The sequence below is a fragment of the Rhopalosiphum padi genome, chromosome 3 (assembly GCF_020882245.1).
Source record: "Rhopalosiphum padi isolate XX-2018 chromosome 3, ASM2088224v1, whole genome shotgun sequence".
Taxonomy (NCBI): domain Eukaryota; kingdom Metazoa; phylum Arthropoda; class Insecta; order Hemiptera; family Aphididae; genus Rhopalosiphum; species Rhopalosiphum padi.
Window position 1 is genome coordinate 69298959 of NC_083599.1, and position 21097 is coordinate 69320055.

A 21097-nucleotide genomic window follows, 5' to 3' on the forward strand; every position below is an offset into this window, starting at 1 on the left:
ATGTATAACTAAAAATCATTATTTTTATTCTTTAGGAATACTCTCAACAATTACAAAAGGACAATTTGTTGTAGTTTTATTTATCATGAGCCATGTATTGTGTACCATTAATATACTGAGCAATATGTTCCAAGATAAAAATGCCACATTAGGAAAATCCGCTAAATTAATTAACAATGTAATAAAATCAATTGAAGACTCTCGAACTTCTGAAAATTTTTCTAGTATATGGATATCTATACAAATATTTACCAAAGAACACGGTATTTCAATTGATACACCATCTCAAGCAAAAGGTAATTTTTACTAAAATGTATTAGTTTTTTAATTAACTAACATTATAAACAAATATCTTTTTGTTTTTTTTTTAACTAGAGCCGAAAAGGAAAAGACAACAACCTAGTCATTTGGTACAGTTTTTAGTAAGCACGACTACTGGTGCAACTTCTGAGGCAGTAGATGTAGAAACTATTTTAGCCGAAGATTATTTTAGAATAAATATATATTTTAAAGTACTTGACTCTATAATTGTAAATTTAAAAAAACGGGTTTCCAATGAAAACTTGTCCCTTGCTGTTGGTGTTGATGAATTTATTAAACTAAATTATGATGGAAGTACTCAGTTCATTGATTATAAGGTATTTTTAATATTATTTTATAAATATTCAGTAGGTACTAAATTAATATACAAAATTATAAATAAAATGTTTACTCTATAGGATTTACCGGGTTTAAATATTTGTCAACAAAGTCTAAGGTCAGAAATGATGGTTGATAAGAACTACCTAGTTAAACCTGAAATAGGTTGAAGATATTAAAAAGAATATTTCACTTCAAGTGTTTCCTAATTTTTGTAATATGTTCAAACTAGCTTTAACACTACCAATTAGTTCTGCTACGTGCAAAAGAAGTTTTTCTGCTATGAGAAAAATAAAACCCTGGTTAAGGACATCAATACAACAAAAAAAAATTAATGAACTATCAATCTTATATATTGAAAAAGATAAAACTAAATTGTTAAATAATGACACTATTTTAAATATATTTGAAAAAAAGTGTAACAGGTTAATAAAATTAAATTGAAAATAGCAATTGTATTTTATTTTAGTTTTTTTTGTTTGTGAGTATTCTAATTAGTAGGTAATAACTAATAGGTATAATAATGAAAATTTTTAATTATTTTAATGAGTTATTAAATGTAAAAATGATTGTTGGGCGTCCATTTACTACCAAATATTTGAGCCCCCCTCAATATTTCACAGGATCTCCGCCTATGATTATAACCTAACCTTAATGTTGTTTATCCTAGTTATTCCAACAAGCTTTATCAAAGTATTCCATTATTTAAGAAAAAGATATTAGAAATGACTGATGAAAAAATTAAAAAACTAAAGATAATACGATCATACAAATTTTATGTGATTACGTACAATTAGCGGTTGAAGGTTAGTAATCCCTATTAATTTCACTTTAATTTCTAAATTTAATAATCAAGTTAATATCAATTAAATTATATATTATTTTATTTCATTGTTGGTTCATAATAATAATAATAATATTTATTTATCACAGATAACGAAGAATTGTCTAACATTGCTGTTTTACTTTGTCTCCCTTTTTTGATAGGTGTTTTGATTTTAAGAAGGAAGAAATGGAACATACAATGACGACCATCTAAGTAAGAAACAAGAGATAGATTTATAACTCATGTAGGAAGTAATGCTGAGGTTCAAACTACTATTAAAACTAGTAGGATTGGCCCATACGCTTCAACCATTCATCATATTCCTACACTAAAAGAAATTTCCAATTACCTACTTAGTTGTCATTGATAACATATTCTATCAATTAAATTCAATTGCTGTCACGGTTGGTTGTTGTTTTAAGATTTTTATAACATTTAATGCAGAGTATTCTATTGTATGTGATGCAGTTTGGTATTTTATTTTAAAAGGTTTTTATAATTTGCAAGATACATTTGACAAAAACTTTACAGCAGTTAACACATTCTTATCAGATGTAGGAAAGAGCTTATGAATAATATAAAAACAATTTCACTATTTCAGTATTATTTTATTATCAAATGAACTGGTTATTATATTATATTTTATTATTTATATATTTTTTTATCTATCATCATAATTAAAAAAAAACAAGCAATTTCAGTATTATTTTATTTTCAAGTGAACTAGCTAGTATGTTATATATTTAGGCTAAGTAATGTAATGTGCAAACAGTTCAGCCTCCATGTGATGGCACAAAAAGAAAAAAAAGTTATTATATTACATTATTATTATTTATATATTTTTTATAATTTTTTTTAATTATAATTAAAAATTAAGCAGTTAACTAAGTATTTTTTTTTATGTAAAAAATATCTTGATAGCAAAAAGAGCCTTTTTAAACATTTTGATTTTCCAACATTTAAATCATATATTTGATTTTGTTCCTCAAGATGAAATTAATAGTAGAATAAATTTTATTAATCCATCTATAATATTGAATCAAATATTAATATTAGGTCAATTTCTTTCTTGCTTATATGCTAATCCCATCATGCCCAGAAATGTTATATAAATTGAGGTTTATGTGATGGAAACAGATTTTTCTATGGGTATTGCTATTTGTATTAAAACTTATGTTGAACAAATGTTATGTGAAGGGCAATTTTTTGAAGAATGTTTAAGTAATTTCACTAACTTTATTCAAATAGTAAAAGGTGCTTTAATAGTTTTCAAAACTGAACACAAACGTTTTCAATATTTTTCTGAACAAGGTTCTTATATTGAACCCAAAGATTATAATATAATGTAAAATTTCCATAATTAACTCTACTACTAACTTAAGATTTGCTTACAGGAGATAAATACACTAGAATATATTATTACTTATTAGGCAAATATTGTATTATTGTAAAATATTAATAAAAAGTTAATAATAGATATAATCTATCTATACACTATAATACAAATTTAATTATATACACTTTTATAAAATATTGTCAGTTATAGTTTACGATGGAACATGGAGGACATTTTCCACACCCCCCAAGTTGTCGTAGCCGATAAACTCCTGAGTTTCAAGTGTGACATCTACGCAGGGCAGCTTGTTTGGTGTCTATTGTGCTGGCCTGGGGATTGAATGATGAGCTCATCGTTGTTCGCGCTGACATCGTTTTCTCAGTCTACGGGTTGTCAATTGTCTCGTTGAGTATACTGACCGCGTTGTCTTTGAACTGTGTAAAAGAAAAAAAAACACACACAATCTTTAGAATAAAAACTCTTATATAGAAACACGTAGACAGTGGCATATTTACAAACTTGATTTTTTGGGGGGGGAGGGGAAGCCTTTTAAAAATTCTATTATTAACTTAACATTTAATTTTCAAGACATAAAGCTACAATCATCACACGATTCAATATTGGATTATTACAATATAGGAATTTTGTGTCATAAGTGATGTCCTAATAAATGAAATATAGAGCTATTTATAATTTTCAAAATAGAAGTAGTCTTCTTTGAACTCTGTAAAACATCTTAAAGATAGTTTGCATTATAAATTTCTTCATCTTCAAAAATACCTTAAAATATACATGCATTTTCTGCTCTAAAAAATACGCAAAAATGTTAAAATATGCTTTAAGAATATTTTATTTTTCATTAAAAAACCCAAAACTATCACTACTGTTTAGTCTAAAATATTAAAACAATTATATTGACGTAAGACGTATTGTCATCAGTTTACCGTAATATATGCGTATTCTGTATCAACCGGTTTTATGTTTTTTACAATATATAAATAATTGAGAAAACACATAGTAGATGGATTATTTAACAACTGTTTTTTAATCATTTTAATCTAATACTTTCCAATTTCTAGAAAATTTAAATTAAATATTGTATAGTATGTATAAAATATTATTGTCTTTTTCACATATTGTTTAAAATTTTTTTTTGAATAAAATATGTAAAATATGTACTTAAAATACAAATATTACAAAATATACACACTTATCTATATGGAAACATCAACTGAATATTCGAAATAAAAATGTTTGCTTTAAATTTTTTAGTACTATGATAAAAATTTCTATATAATTAGCTATGAATTGAATAATTATTGAAAAATATGCTATAAGTTCCTATAGTTCTAAGATAAGTTACAATAATAAAAAATATAGGTAGCTATATTGTATACCTATATATATTGTATATTGTATATTGTTACCTTTACAGAAAACATATTATTTTTTAATCGTGATTCTTTGCCCCCGTTCTCAATGTTCAGTGTCTTCCTCTTGCGGGTCCATAAAAACACAGAAGCGAAAAACATTGATATTAATGCAATGACCGTCAATACTGTTAAACACAGCATCCAAAATTTCAAGATCTCCAATTCTTGAAGTGAATCTGAATTCGACGTAAAATAAAATTTTTTATGAGTTATTAAAAAAGTGATAACTATTAAGTACCCGTAAGGTACTATACATTTATAACTGTAGGCATTTGCTCACCTTGTATTTCGTCAGCTCTCACATAATGCTGAATAAAATCATGAATGTGATCTGCTCAAAAAATTTAAAAAAAATAAATTAATGCTAATCAGTTGTTATAAATATAAATATATATAATGTATATAAATTTTAATTTAAAATATGTACTTCTATATTTATATTAGGTAATAATAAAAATATGAAACAATTTTTACTATCTTAATTTCGTACATGAACTTTGTTTTGGCTCACAAATTTTTCTATTTGTGTTTAATTAAAAAAGATAATCCATAGGTATTTGGCGTGTAGGTGTAATCGTGGTTTTTGGCTGTTATAAGGGTAAGGGGTATTTTTTTATGGCCAATTGTTTAATCTGCATAACACAGACACTTTGTACGGACAGGTAAAATTTAAATTGTAGGACGCGACTACCGACTTCCTATTAAGGTACGCGACCTATGCAGTGTTAAATTAGCTGTTGTAGTTGTATAATTAAAATTTTTAAATTACATTTCTTTATTTAGTTAATATATATTTACAATAATTTTATTATAATGCCTGAAAAATAAAACTGTTTTATATTTTGAAATAATGTAACACGTATTTATTATTTGAAATTTGAACGCGCGTCTCTCAAATGCATTTTTTTTTTTTTTTTTTTAGAGCTTTTACAGTCCGTTTAGGACCTTCGCTGCCTCAACCACATCTTTCCACCTATCTCTGTCTTCACTATCTTCAATCCTTATTAATTCTTCTGAGACTTCCGTGAGATCCGTTTTCACTCTGTCCTCCCATCTTTGTCTAGGTCTTTTACCGTTTAATCTTCCAATGAAAATATTTTTTGCAATACCGTCCGATCTCCAAATATGACCCGCCCATTCTAACCTTTTGCTTTTTAGATACGAACTTATAATGGGTTTATTGAACATTTGGTATATTTCTTGGTTAGTTCTTCTTCTATATTCCCCATTCTCAATTACAGGGCCATATATTCGACGTAGTACTTTTCTTTCAAATATGTGTAACTTCTCCTCATCTCCCTTAGTTACCGACCAGGTTTCACAGCCATACGTCAAGACCGGTCGTAAAAAGCTGGAATATAAATATTCTTTTGACTTCCTGGACAAAAGTTTCGACTTAAACAATTTCGCAAGTGCATAATATCCCTTGTTTCCTGATGCAATTCTCAATTTGATTTCGTTGTGCATATTGTTACGGTTGTTTATATTAGTTCCTAGATACTTGAAATCTGTTACTTGTTGGAATACATATCCATCCACTAGCATATCATCCAGAGCCCTATCTTCTCTTGATACTACTAGGTATTTGGTCTTTTCTTGATTGACTTTTATTCCTATAGGTTCTGCTGCTTTGATTAGGTCCGCAGTTCTCATTTCCACATCAATTCGAGAACTACCAATTATTACGATATCATCTGCGTATGCTAAAATAGTGTTCTGTTCCAAAATTTCCATATTTTGTCTAGCAGGAAGGGATCTAATTACTTTTTCTAAAGCCAAATTGAAAAGTATTGGAGAAGCGCTTCTCCCTGTTTTAGGCCAGCCCTGACTTCAAAACTTTCTGACAGTGTATTTGCAAATTTTACTCTACATTTTGTTTCGGTATTGCACTCTTTTATCAGCTGGATTAGTTTGGTTGGTATACCAAATTCCTCCAGTGCTTCCCATAGTTTTCTCCTTATAATACTGTCGTACGCCTGTTTGAAGTCCACGAAACAAAGATGCACTTCTCTACCATACTCATAGTACCTTTCTAACAATTGTCTGATACTAAAAATGGGATATGTTGTAGATTTCCCTCTCATAAAGCCGCTTTGGTAGTCTCCAATTATGTCGTTAGTATAGACTTCAAGCCTTCGCAGGATTTTTATCGACAGAACTTTATAGCAGGTGTCTAAAAGTGAGATTCCTCTATAGTTTGATGTTTCCATCGGGTCTCCTTTTTTATATATCGGGCAAATGATCGCTGTTTTCCAGTCGTTCGGGACTTTTCCACTTACCCATATTTCCTTGATCAACAGCCAAATCTTTGATATTAATTTTGGGTTAGCTGTTTTAATTAATTCCGCATTGATATTATCCTCCCCCGGTGCCTTATTGTTTTTTAGAGATTTAATTATCTGTGTTATTTCTTCATATTCTGGTTCTGGTAATTCTGGCTGTACATCCTCGTTAGTAGTACTCAGTAATTCTTTGAAATGTTTCCGGAATTCTTCAACTATATTTGATTCCTCTGTAATCAAACAGCCATGAGCATCTTTAACTATGTTGGTTTTGGCTTTAAAACCCTCCTTGATAGATCTGCATTTTCCGAAAAATAGCCGTGGATTCCTTCTGTGTTCTTCTATGTTTCTTATTTTTTGTTTTTCATACTGTCTCTTTACGTTTCTTATTTTCTTACTTGCAATTTTTCTGAGATCCTGATATCTTTCCACAATTTCCGGCGTTGGGTCCTGGATCATTTCCTGTCTAGCTTTACTTCGCTTTTCTGTAACGTCTCTACATTCGTCATCAAACCATGGTTTCTCTCTGGTTAGTGTTTTTTTCTTAAACAAATAGGCCGCTTTATTAACAGCTTCCTTGATGATATTCCACCCTTTTTCACTATCAGGCTCCGTATCCAGTTTATTTGATTCCAGGATATTGTTAAGATTATTATGGTAGGCAGTTATTTCTTCCTGGTTTTTTATTTTGTCCATATCTAATCGAGCATTTTTCTTTATTCCTTTTTGGTTCATACTCCATTGTCTTGACAGTTTCACTTTTAATGAACTAATAACCAGGTAATGGTCAGTGTCGCCATCCGCTCCTCTATAGCTTCTTACGGAATTTATACTAGATTTAAATCTTTTTTTTCAATCACTACATGATCTATCTGGCTTTTGTATTGGCCACCTGGGGCAATCCAAGTATGTTTATATATATATCTTTTCGTTGGAACTGCGTACTGCTTATTACCAACCCTTTATCTGTGCAAAGACTAATTAATCTCATACCATTATTGTTGCTTTCTTGGTGCAAACTTTCTTTGCCCACAATTGGTTTGAAGATATTCTCCCGCCCTACTTGAGCATTAAAATCTTCTACTACTATTTTTATGCTTTCTCTAGGGATATTGTCAAGTACTCTATCAAGGTCATCGTAAAAAAGAACCTTTAGTTCACAATCTGCTGTTTCCATTGGGGCATAACAATTGACGATCACTGTGTCAAATGTTTTCCCAGTTAATACTATGTAGCATATTCGGTCATTGATCGGTTCAAATTTCTTTACTAATCTCGACACGGATGACTTAATTACAAAACCAACCCCATTCTCGTGTTTTCTATTGTTCTTTCCGCTAAAGAACACTGTCATATTTTCGGATTTGAGATTGCCCGATCCTGGCCATTTAATCTCCTGCAATCCCACTATATCAACATTGTATCGGTTAATTTCCTTTAATACGCATTGTAAAGAACCTGGTTTATACAGAGTTCTGATATTCTATGTTCCAAATCTCAAAATTCCAGCATGTCCGGTCTGGTTTCCAGGTCTGTAATCCAAATTATCAAACGATTTCCGAGGCTTAGTGGTTTTTGGTTTCTTAACAATATTTTTTTTTTACAAGGAAGGGTCGTTGGCCCTTCGCTTAACCCCCAACCTGGAGGACCAGACTACCCCAACCAATTAAGGTCAGGATAGGGTTACTGCAAAGCACTGAACATAAGTGCCCTGGGCGATGGGGACGCCACTTTCCCGACGCCGGTTTCTCAAATGCATTATACTATTTATACTGAACAATTGTGCTTGTGCACAGCCATGGTTACTATAAATCATTATTTATTACCTTCATACGTACAAGCAACAGATAACAATACCAACATTTCTTTTGGGATTACCCTTCAAATCGTATACTAAGGCAATGAGAAAAAATAACAAAGTAAGACCACCAACCAATATCACGTCGCTACTATAAATCAGTGTTGTAGGACACTTTGTACCCGGAAAAAATGAAAACCGTGGACAGTTTGTACTATTTCAGAAAGTAATAAAATTTACATGGCGGACAATTTGTACCATTTCAGGTAAAAGAAATTTTGAGACATGATGTTAGACATAATAAAATTAGTTATTACAAAACACAGGTAATTAACAATGTTAACATACATAAAAAATAATAATAATAATCAGGGCTAGGATATATATGCAATAAAAAATTGTAAAATATGCATTTTATTTATCAAAATATGCAAAAATTGGAAAATTTTAGAATATTATGTACCATTTAATATAATTCGTGAGACATTTGGACTTATTCGGCGATAATACACTCGTTATGACACACTGTTGTAATAAATAATCGTTGAAGTATGGTATAAGTTATGTAGATATAACAATACAAAAACAATACAACAATAACAATATAAAATCGTACCTGTGTAATTACGTTGGTAATTAATATCGGCGAACAGACATTAATCTAGGGTAGAGAGTTGGTTTAGTATAGATTAAGATTAATAAGTGCGCGCGCGCTATCACTGAATCATTACAAATTAATTAATTACTTTCTTTTTCACAAAAAAAAGGCGACATGGTTGATTTCACTTAAATTACTGCTGATTTTATTACAATAAGTAAAATTAATAACACTTTATCGAGGCTATGTAAAAGATGGCTAGGTATAATTTAATAATATAACGAATGAACAGACGTGGCGAGATCTAATTATTATAATTATTATTGTTATTGGAATAGTTTCCGGATTTAAATGAATTAAAAAATATTTAAATATACTTTCTAGAATAAAAGACCTCGATTAAATAAATGTATTGTAAATTATCATATACTCCATACATCACTTACGTGCAACCAGTAATGGTGTATCTTAAACCTATACGGATATATCCATCAGTTGTAGCCGAGACTTATTGTTAAAAAAAGAGTAATTTATCCACTGTGTTATACGTGTTTAATTCTCAAAATCGTAAAAACAAAAACATATTGGTATATGAACATATTTCTTGATTCTTTAACGGTGGTTATACCTATAATATAAACTTACCTTGGCACTGTCGTTCGCATATATTAACGTCAAAGTTGTGCGATGTCTCATTGCAATACGATGGACATGGGTAGCATTGTAGATCGTGAACCTGGCACAAATGGTATTTGGGGCATTCAAGTTCGCCGCACAGTTTTCTAATCGTCAATCCCGCAGACCGATGCATTATGGTAGATACTGCAATAAGGTTCATTGCGATAAAAAAACAAAAACAAAAACAATAATTTATTAGATATATGTGCTATAAGACAGTATATTTATCACTGTAATAATAATAATGTCATCGCCGTTACTTACCAAGCGAAAGAATGTGAATAGAGATGGCAGAAGAGGTAACTTGTCCTTGGTGGAAACCCGTTATGGCAATTTTTAACTGGCGTGTGATACGAGCAAGTAGTATGTATTTGTATGTTCTGAGCACTTTTGGGCAGGGAGATTTTAAAAGTTTAAGGGGGACTTTCCCCCTCAAGCCATTTTTTTTTTTCCCTGTAACACGAAAAACACTGTTTTTTCAAAAACCATAATGTATGTTCTGAGCACTTTTGGGCAGGGAGATTTTAAAAGTTTAAGGGGGACTATCCGCCTCAAGCCATTTTTTTTTTCCCTGTAACACGAAAAACACTGTTTTTTCAAAAACCATAATGTATGTTCTGAGCACTTTTGGGCAGGGAGATTTTAAAAAATCAAGCGGGACTATCCGCCTCAAGCCATTTTTTTTTTCCCTGTAACACGAAAAAACACTGTTTTTTCAAAAACCATAATGTATGTTCTGAGCACTTTTAGGCAGGGAGATTTTAAAAAATCAAGCGGGACTATCCGCCTCAAGCCATTTTTTTTTTCCCTGTAACACGAAAAAACACATCTAGAATTGATTTTTACACACTTTTTTTTAAAAAATAATTGTTTTTTTTATTGAATAAGAACACTGTTTGATTAAAATAAAAAAAATAATTTAATAATATGTTTTTTCATCAAATATTATACATCCTTAATTCTAAATTATTTATACTAGTTTTCTTACTTCTCTAGTGAAAGGTACATATTCTACAATACGATCATGAATTAATAAACAATAAGCAGTTACACCTGTAAGAGGTTCTGATGATTCAATTTCTAGTTGAACATCTACTGATGAAGCTGTTGCTGAATCATTCTGTTTCGAAGTATCGATAACTACAATTGGAGCGTTTGTTAGAAAAGTAGAAGGACTTAATATTGGGTTCCGAATATTTTTTTCGTAGTATGATTCTTGAAATGATGTATACATATCATATAATAAGGTAAAATTATTTTTAGAAAAATCTAAATTTAAGTTATCATACGGATAAGCTATTGAGTTTAATAAAACTTTTACATTTGTTAGATTACAATGATCAAATACACTACAATCTTTTTCTATTGAATTTTTACGCCCCTTTTGTAACCCAATTATTATGAAACGAGGTTTTTCTAATTTCGAAGCAGTTTTCAGGTTCCATACAACTTTTTTAGTGGTCCCGAGTTCAGGATATTCAAAGGTTTCAAAAGATCTGAACGGGATAAACAAACTTTTTTCTTTTTCTATAAGTTTTAATAATTTCAACCTTTCTTCATCATCAACAGTGATATGTGGTACCTTCCAAACAATTTTATTCAAAACAACTTTTCCAGAAGTAGCACTTCCACTAGTTTTTACGTTTAGCACATTTAAATCACTATGACTTCGAGTTAATATTAGTTCTAATCTAGAATTAACTAATATTTTTTTAAAGTCTTCAAATATACCTAACCAATATTTCAGCGGAATGCAGGCACTAAATTCACCATTAACATTTACAGGGTTTGTATTATTTTTAAAAATCCAACCCGCATTTTCATAACAATTAAAGTTATCTGGCGTACCTGATAGATAACCTTTCAATGAGCTTGTAATACCAAGTGCACGTGTGCTATCTACTTCTATCCCATTGATTTCAAGTCGTATTTGTTCAAAAAGATAGGAAAAACCATTATTAGAAAGTTTTACTTTTGTAGCATCTGATATTGAACCTTCTATAAATATAAAACTTTCATGCAGATACGGATAAACATCTGTTTGCTGGATTGATATACGTATTTCATCATTATTATTAAATGAAGTTGTATACGGTGTATATGAATGATATTCAATTTTCGTAATTTTAGAATCCGTTTCGAACCGTGAACTTATATCCAAAATATCACTTTCAGGCATTATGATTTAGTTTATAACCAAGAGCCTTTAAAATTTTTTTATTTTTCACCGTTAATTTTTTTACTTTAGTCGGTGTTATCGGTAACACTTTAGTTGTGTGACTAGCTCGATTAACGTGAAGTAATGGGTTTATATTGAATTTTAATCCCATCTTAAGAACCGTAACGTTTAATATGTAACACAACTGTTAATGTCTCACCAAAATTTTCGATTTGATTAAAATCCTGATCAACTAATTGTACAGTTATTGAATCAATATTTATTTTATTTAATTTATAATATATTAAATTTGGCGGTGATTGAACAACTTTTGTCCCAGTCTTTTCACTCGGAAAAAACTCGTAAATCGTATGACTTTGAAGGTGATTGTTGAATGATCCTTGAGCTATATTACACATCACTTTTATAGAATTAATTGTGTTTAAATTTACAGCTTTTTCCGATCGATGAGTTACATACTCCGGAGGATAGTCTCGTTTTTCAAATCCTAATATGGGTGCTATCCCATTAATCATATTAAACATAATTATACCATTACATTGTATGTATGATCTAAAATCATTATGGTCAACTGAAATATCGAATGTTATTTTTGTACCATTTTCTTCATTGTAAGAATTTATTTGCTTCTTAATTTGACGGTTAATATCTACAATTTCGTAACATCCCGTTTTTAATGCAATATAACATATATTTTCATTATTATTATTATTATACTCGTCTATTACTTGTATTGCAAATTTGTTATTAGAAGAATTTATGTTTGGAAACGAATTGAACGTTTGTAAACATAACAAAGCTATTTCAGAGTCTTCGTACACGTTTAGAGACGGGAAATAATTTGAAGATAGTGTGGTTTCATTCCCAGTTAAACTTAATGTGATTGATTCATACATATTTATTTCTAGAAAAACTTTAAATTTAAATTAGTTTTAAGATCCATGACGTTTAATATGTAGAACAACTGTTAATGTCTCCTTGAAATTATCAATCGGTTTATTGTTCTGATCAACTAATTGAATAGTTATTGAATCGATATTTATTTTGTTAAGTTTATAATATATAAGGTTTAGTGGTGATTGAGTCACTTTTGTTCCTGTTCTACCGGTCGGAAAAAACTCATAAATTGAATGACTTTGAAGATGATTGTTGAATGAACCTTGTGAAACATTACACAATACTTTTATACAATTAATTGTGTTCAAATTTACAGCTTTTTCTGATCGGTGAAGATCATCGCGTGAAAAATATTTTTTTTTTTCAAACCCTAATACAGAGCCTATACTGTTTGGAATATCAAAATATAGCCTTCCATCACATCTTATATGTGTTCTAAAATCTATATGATCCATAATCATACTGAATGATAAATATGTTCTCTTTAGTTTATTAAAGGTTAATAACTCTTTACCAATTTTATTGTTAATATCATCAATGTCATAATAACCTTCTTCAAATTCATATACAAATTTCGCATTTTCAATAAATCTATTATCTGTGTCTCCGATAACTTCTATTTCCAATCTGTTATTAGTTGAATTTATGTTCGGAAATGAATTAAACGTTTGTAAACATATCAAAGCTATTTCCGAGTCCTCGTTGACGTTTAGAGATGGAAAATAATTTGCAGATAATGTAGTATCATTACCTGTCAAACTTAATGTGATTGATTCATACATTGTAAAAAATCAAGACATAAATGTCCGCAATTAAATGTGTTATAATCTTGATAATTTGAATAGTTATATATAATTTTGTTTCCCTTAAAGTATTTTTGTAATTCAATTGGTGGAGGTAAATCACCGAAGCTATCAAAATAAATAACTTTATCTTTATTTTTATAAAACGCTACCCAATGACTTCCATCACCTGAAGATACGTCTAAGTTTAATATACCACATTCAATCTGATGAGGTTTTTTAGGCAAGTCATCTCGTGAAAAGACGCCACGGAAATGATTGATATTAAACTTTGTAACATATTTTATAATATCTCTAGATGTAAGTGGTCTGTTAGGTAACGTTTTCATCAGTTTTTTTTTCTTGATCCTTTATTTTTTAATCCGTTACCTTTTTTTCTTTTTGAATTTTGGATTGCATTATATACACTAGCACTTCCAGACATTAAACTACCAAGTGCTGATAATCCTGCGAAAATAGGTATTAAGGGAATTGCACCACCTGTCTGACCCGGTGCTAGAATCATTCTTTTACCTCTATAATTTTTCTTAACCTTTTTTTTTTTTATCGCAGCTCGTGTCCCATTTTTTATTTTATTAACACGTCCCCGTTTACCTTTACAGCCCATACCTATTTTTCTTTTAGCTTTCATTGTGTTAGCTACTGCGTACGCTACAATTTTCTCTTTTCTAGGTGTATCTTTTGCTTTAAATCTTTCCCAAGCACGGAGTTCTAACACCTTATCAGCGTTATGTCTATCTTCTAAATTTTTGCTAGTTTCATACACAATATCGTGATCACGACATGCAGTATCCAATGGGTTTATTCCTTTATCGCCACGATCTAACCTCTTTTTTAATTTCGTACCAGGTCCACAATACTGATATTTTGGAACATGGGCTTCAAACGGGAGACTATTTATAAGGAAATTTACGAAACCTTTGCCAGTCTTATCTGATTCCCACTTACGTGTTGAACGCATTATCTATAACTGATTATAATTTGAAAATTCTAGAGTATTTATAAGAAAATGGATTTGATTGTACAGAAAGATAAATTAGATATTTTAAATGTAGATGCTCAAATAATAAAGAAACCATCAAGACACGGACCATTATTACCTGATACTATACGTGCTATTATAGTTGGTCCTAGTGGTTCAGGTAAAACAAATATAATGTATAACCTAATCACGCATGAAAACGGATTAAGATTTGAGAATATCTATTTATACTCTAAAACTTCTAATCAAGAAAAATATGTTTTACTAAAAAAAATAATAGATGATATAAAAGGTGCCAATTTTTTCATTTTTTCAAGTGCTGATAAAGTTATAAAACCAAACTTAACTAAGAAAAATTCTATCATAATTTTTGATGACGTGATTTGTGATCCACAATCTGTAATTAGAGAATTCTTCTCAATGTGTAGACATTCAGGTGCTAGTTCTGTATTTTATTTAGCACAAACATATTCTAAAATACCAAAACAGTTAGTAAGAGATAACTCAAACTTTTTAATAATACTTAAACAAGATGATACGAATTTACGCCATATATTCAATGACCATTCATCAGCAGATATGGATTTCTCTGAATTTCGGAAAATTTCTCATCTATGTTGGAATCATAATGATTATGGATTTATGGTTATCGATAAAACACATGAAATGAATGAAGGTAGATATAGATGTGGTTTCCATTCTTTCATTAAAATAAAATAATAATATAAATACAGTTGTAATAGTATTAAAATCTGCATAGTATTATCTAAAGTCGGATGAAGCAGTTATATCAAGTTTATTATTTGCAATGAATAAAGACAAAGTTTTGTTAGAAAATTTGGTAACATCAAAAAAAAATATCAAACGTAAAATAATGGATATGAAGCGTGGTATTATAGATTCTGATAACTATTTTCGTGATACATTTAAACCTTTACTGGAACCATTGAGTACACTGTCAGAAAAAAACACTTCACATATTTCCGACACTATCAAAAAAGAAGAAACCGTGTACGCTAGTGATGAAGATAGCGATAGTGTACTGAATTCATCGTTTGACAATTTTTTAATTTCAAATCCTAAATCACAACGTTATGATAAATCTTATGGTATGCATTACGATGCGGTTAATAATCAACTTAAAATATCAAATATGCCTGTTACTTTCGAACACGGTAAATTACACTTGCTCGATAATTACTATCCTTGGACTAAAGGACTTTGGTCTTTATTATGTGAAAAAGTACCAAAAAATATGACTATGGAAGACATGGAATCATATTATAATATTTTAAAAATAACTAAAGTCTTTTTAAAAGCAGACGGGAAACCTAAAACTTCAGGATATTTCAAATGGATGAATGTTGTAAAACCTCTTTATGAACGAATGAAAATTGAAGAAAAACAATTAAACGAGGAAATATTAAAAATTAATAACGCAAAAATTAAAACTCCAAATTCCCGATTAAATTTAAAACAATTTGATAACTTTTTATCTAGTTCAAGCGCTAAACGAAGAAACGTTATTGATGATTCAAACATAAAAAATGCTTCATTTGATTTTTCTTCTCCTACGAATAGTTCTAAAATTACAGAACCTCCAACAGGTCAGCTATTTAAATTTAGTTTATCGCCAACGACTAAGAAAGGTTCCGGTTTATATAAAGATGTAATACCTCAAACACAATTAGTGTACTATGATGATCCGAATGAATTAGTTACTAGATTAAATCTTATAACATCATCTCGAATTGCTGGTAATACTGGTGTAAATAATGAAATCATATCTATTTTAGAAGAATTACGTGAAAGGAATATAATAGTATAATGTCTACATTAGAGTGTATAGCCAATGAGCTACATCGACCTGCAAGAAAAATATTTCCTAGACGTAGTGTAATAACACGATTTAAGGATGACCTTTGGCAAGCTGATTTAATGGACATGCAATCTCATTCCAATCAAAATCTTGGTTTTAAATACATTTTAGTTGTTATAGATACATACACAAAATATGTATGGGTAGAATCATTGAAAAATAAAACAGGAAAAGAATGTACAAAAGGTATGTTTAATATATTAAAACAAGCTAATCCAAAATTATTACAAACAGATAATGGTACAGAATTTTATAACAATCAATTTCAAGATTTAATGAAAAAATATAAAATTAAACATTACAGTTCGTATAGCGTTATCAAGTGTTCAATTGGTGAACGTGTTATACGAACACTTAAAAATAATATATATAAACATTTTACTGCAACAGGTACATGGAATTGGTATAATACAATAACAAAAATTATTTATAATTATAATCATACAAAACATAGAACAATTAAGTGTACACCGTATGAAGCTCGAATGAATACAAGTAAAATTAAATCAAATGTACAAATAGATAATAAAACATTTTATAAACCAAAACTTAAAATTAATGATAAAGTGAGAATATCAAAATACAAACATATATTTAGTAAAGGATATACACCGAATTGGACAACGGAAATTTTTACAATAACAAAAGTTTTACATACAAACCCGATAACTTATCAACTAAAGGATGAATCAAATAATATAATTCTAGGAGGTTTTTATGAACAAGAAATTAAATTAACTGATTTCCCGAACACCTTTTTAATTGAGCGTATTATAAAAAAAGTTAAAGATAAAATGCTTGTTAAATGGATGGGTTTCGATTCAAGTCATAATTCGTGGATATCGTCAGCAGATATTTTAAAATAAAGATTTTTTTTAATGTATGTAATTTATTTTTTTATTTATTATTATTATTATTTTTTAATTTTGTAATGTCCATACGCTAGTGTCTTAATCCCATCATTCATTATATAACGTTTATCATCGTTAGCACTTAATACAAGTTTATTCATTGTTTTAGAATGGACGATATGTTTATTCGATTGAATAAAATTCATGTTTCTACATGTTTGTTTATCATCAACATTTTTATGGTTTATATATGCATTTAATATTTCTTTATAATGTCTAAATTGCATATGTTTTTCAATTACATATTTTTTTACACCTTTAGCTTTTTTTACCTCAATGTCGTCCACAGTTCTGTAAGCGTATAATTTCGGTCTTAATGAAACAAATTCTTTTAAAATTTTTCCACCCATTTCATCTTTGAAATAACCAGGCTGATTTTTATAAATTTCACTAAAACAATAATGATCGATAGGATAATTTGATGTATCAAAAAACGGTGATAAATCATATCTTATATCATTAAAAAAATTGTGTGTTCGAATAGCATATACCATAGAATCTGTATCCGAGTATAAAGAATTTATTTTGTTACCATATTTTTTTTTCATTACATTATAATGAAAATCATACATAAATGTTTTTGAAACATCTAAAATTGCGAATCCTACATAAATTGCTTTATCAAATTTAATAGTTTCCTTATGTTGATGAATAGCCATAAGATTTTCAGAGTATATAGTTCTATCTTTAAAGTTAGTTTTCATCATTAATTTACTTGCTTTTCTAGTTGATGAAACCAACTTTAAAGAAATTCTAGCACGCACATTTTCCATACATTTACCAAAAACACTATTAATTAATAACTTCCAAAAATTTTTTTCAAAGTTGTTTTTAGCTTTTACTCTCATATTTGTACAGAGTTCAATATATGAGGCCATCCATTTACTTTGTGAAAATCGGATAGCTCGATGAATTTTTTTTAATTTAAGTCCATTAGCAATTGCTTGTTTCAAATTTTTATAGTGTATAATATAATTTTTTTTCGGTGATAACGTAGTAATTAATTTTTTAACTTTTGAATTTGGAGGACATTCGTTTAAAGGTAAAAATGGAAAATCGTTATGTTTTTTATGTAAATATTTAGGGTAATCAATATCGACTTCTAATATATAACCAACTTTTGAATCGTTTGGAATTTTTGTAACATCTATATCCAAGTCATCAACCCATTCAAAATCTTTAAAAGGTAGTTCAGTTAACATCGACTTTCCATATAAATTCACGCAATCGAGATACGTTAACCATGTAATTGGTTTATTCGGATTATAGTTCAAACCTTTAATGTTTGGTATGTTCGCTTTAGCATATCTTTTAGTTGATTGAGTTATTCCACCTCGGATCGAATTTTCGAAATACAAAAGCATGTTAAAGTCTTTTAATCTTTCTAATTTAACCTTAGTATATTTAAGCATACAATCAAAAGCAAATCCTGGAGCAGTCATATAATGAGCAGGATCTAGTTTAAGAGTAGATAAACATAAATCTCTAAAATTTTCAAATACATCCGTTAATATACTTACATCAGTTTTCAAGTAAAGGTCGCTATATTCACCCAAAGTTTTTAAATCGAATACTCTCCATATTTTTTTAGCATGAGAATAATCATCATCATTAATTTCTTCATCTTTTAAAGAGTTATAAAATACAGATTTCGGAGGCAAACGAGTTTCATTTAATTTACTCCAACTATCAATATATTCATAAGGAAAAACCCCTTTTCGTGTGACTAAATCTAATTTTTTATTAGAAAATATTTTTAGAGTTTCTCTAAACCTTGATTTATCTTCAGACAAATTTTCTGCAAGTTCGCTTAATGAGGAGGCCATAAAACGGAATGTGTCAACAAACTTTATACTAAATCTGGGAGCAATTTCTTTGCTAAAGGATATATATTTTTCTGATGAATTCGGAATAACATGGATATCATTATTATCACAACCAAGTTCTCGAATTATAAAATGACTATCGTAGGATAAGTTATGAAAAAAAATTGGAACAAATGATGGATTAGTTATTACAAAATTACATTTAAGACAAAGGCATTGTCTATATTTACCAGTAAAATGACAGTGATCTCTAACCTTTAATAAATTATTTTTTTTAAAAGATAATAAACATTTTTCACAAACCTCCGCTCTCTGAAATTGTTTTTCTTCCGTTTCAGTCAATGTAGTCATTGGTATATTAATTTCATATACATCATTTATCTTTTTTCCAATATCGATCATATTTTCCATAAACTTTTTTGCTGCATCTTTACCTCTATACATTATTATCTTTGTTGGAATTTTAAATTGATGCAATAGCTTTTCTGTTATACTGTCATAGTCAACTTTTACATAAAACGCATAACTCATAATTTCATGTAAATGAGTAATATGGGTTTTAGAAACCTTAGATTTTTTACTACTTTTATTCAACTCTATAGTCTGTTTAGGGTTTAAAATACATTCAAAGTCAGCATAAATAACAAACGGTATTCTATTGGTTTTTTTATAACTTTTAAAATATATGAATTCATCATCTTTTCCTTCTTCAAACATTATTGGTCTTCCTAATTCATTCTTATCACACATTTGCTTATGTTTAATCAATCCTTCTTCACCCCAAAGTTTACTTTTACACGGTTTATTCCCGAAAATTGTAAAACATCTCTTACAAATAATTAACTTAGAACAATTTTTAGTTTTCTGACTTCTAATAAATCTTGAGAAATCTTTAATATAACAATAATGTAATGTTTTATCGTTATTGTATAAAAATAGATCAAAATGATTTTTTCTTTCTATTTTACTTATACATAAAGGAAAAATATTACTTTTATTATTTAAACTATAAATATTAACTGAAACATTGTTTAGACGTTCAAATTTTTTTATTTGTTTTATTGGTGTCGGAAAATCAATACATTTAAAATTTAATCCACTTTTTTTTTCTAGAATATTGAAATACGTTTGGTTAAATCGTGATTTATTCGAACGTTTATCATATTTGCTAAGTATAGAATATTTAAAACAATATTCATCTTTATTTCTAACATTTATAATGGCTTTTTTTTTTTTTATAAATATAGGTAAATCAATATATGAACTTCCTTTCAAAGGGTTTACTAAATTAATTCTTAATTGTAACCCATCTATTGATACAAGTGACCAACCTGAACCTTTTGCAATAAATTCTGATTCCTCAGTTAATATTTTATTAAACATTCTGTTCAATAAAATAGTAAAATCAGATGAACTACATGCTAAAATGTTTGAAGTTTTAAAAGCCATATCCTGAATATCATGGGTTACTGGACGTTCGTAAACAGTGTCAACATGTATATTAAATTTTATCGATGTATTTAAACATGATTTTTTCAACTTAGAAATTAGCTTATCTGAAATATAACTAAAAAATGATTTATAGTCTGTATATTTCTTGCTGTTCTTGATGATGAAAGTTTTTGAACATTTTTTAAATCTCTCGATTTCAATCATTCCGGTTCCCGACGTATTCATACGCTGATATTTTGTAATTACTTTTCTTTTCATAGTAAGGCTATAATAAAAAAAACATTTTTTTTTCTCTTTAAATATATATAAATATTTTATTTTTATTAAATAAAAAAAATCATTGAGTAAAATAAATAATATCTAATGTTTCAAGTAATATAAATTTAATTAATAAAATCAATAGGTTCTGTTAGTGCTTTCATGTCGCGTAATAATACATAAAATTTATTGCATAGGTTATGAGTTGAATTATCTCTTTCAAAACTTGTATACGAATAAAGGGCATAATAATTTTTCACAAGCTGTTGTGTTTCCTTTAATTTTTTTATTCTTTCTTTTAAATTTTTTTCTTTTTCTGT

The 21097-nt window shown here is 28.7% G+C and overlaps 4 protein-coding genes across 4 annotated transcripts; all 4 read right to left on the bottom strand.

Moving 5' to 3' along the window:
* Nucleotides 1-3117: 3117 nt before the first annotated feature.
* LOC132927792 (uncharacterized) lies at nucleotides 3118-9937 on the bottom strand. Its single transcript, XM_060992381.1, has 5 exons — nucleotides 9855-9937; nucleotides 9558-9734; nucleotides 4515-4565; nucleotides 4229-4410; nucleotides 3118-3235 (listed from the first exon to the last, which is right to left on the bottom strand). The coding sequence occupies exons 2-5, from the start codon at nucleotides 9721-9723 to the stop codon at nucleotides 3185-3187; spliced, it is 450 nt and encodes a 149-aa protein (XP_060848364.1). The 5' UTR covers nucleotides 9724-9734; nucleotides 9855-9937; the 3' UTR covers nucleotides 3118-3184.
* Nucleotides 9938-11779: 1842 nt separating this feature from the next.
* LOC132927790 (uncharacterized) lies at nucleotides 11780-12665 on the bottom strand. The gene has a single exon (XM_060992379.1). It carries the CDS (start codon nucleotides 12663-12665, stop codon nucleotides 11922-11924), a length of 744 nt encoding a protein of 247 aa, XP_060848362.1. The 3' UTR covers nucleotides 11780-11921.
* An 866-nt stretch (nucleotides 12666-13531) lies between these two features.
* Nucleotides 13532-14488, bottom strand: LOC132927791 (uncharacterized). Its single transcript, XM_060992380.1, has one exon. The coding sequence runs from the start codon at nucleotides 14428-14430 to the stop codon at nucleotides 13798-13800; it is 633 nt and encodes a 210-aa protein (XP_060848363.1). The 5' UTR covers nucleotides 14431-14488; the 3' UTR covers nucleotides 13532-13797.
* Nucleotides 14489-16504: 2016 nt separating this feature from the next.
* On the bottom strand, nucleotides 16505-20784 carry LOC132927576 (uncharacterized). Its single transcript, XM_060992127.1, has one exon. The coding sequence runs from the start codon at nucleotides 20775-20777 to the stop codon at nucleotides 17244-17246; it is 3534 nt and encodes a 1177-aa protein (XP_060848110.1). The 5' UTR covers nucleotides 20778-20784; the 3' UTR covers nucleotides 16505-17243.
* Nucleotides 20785-21097: the final 313 nt, after the last annotated feature.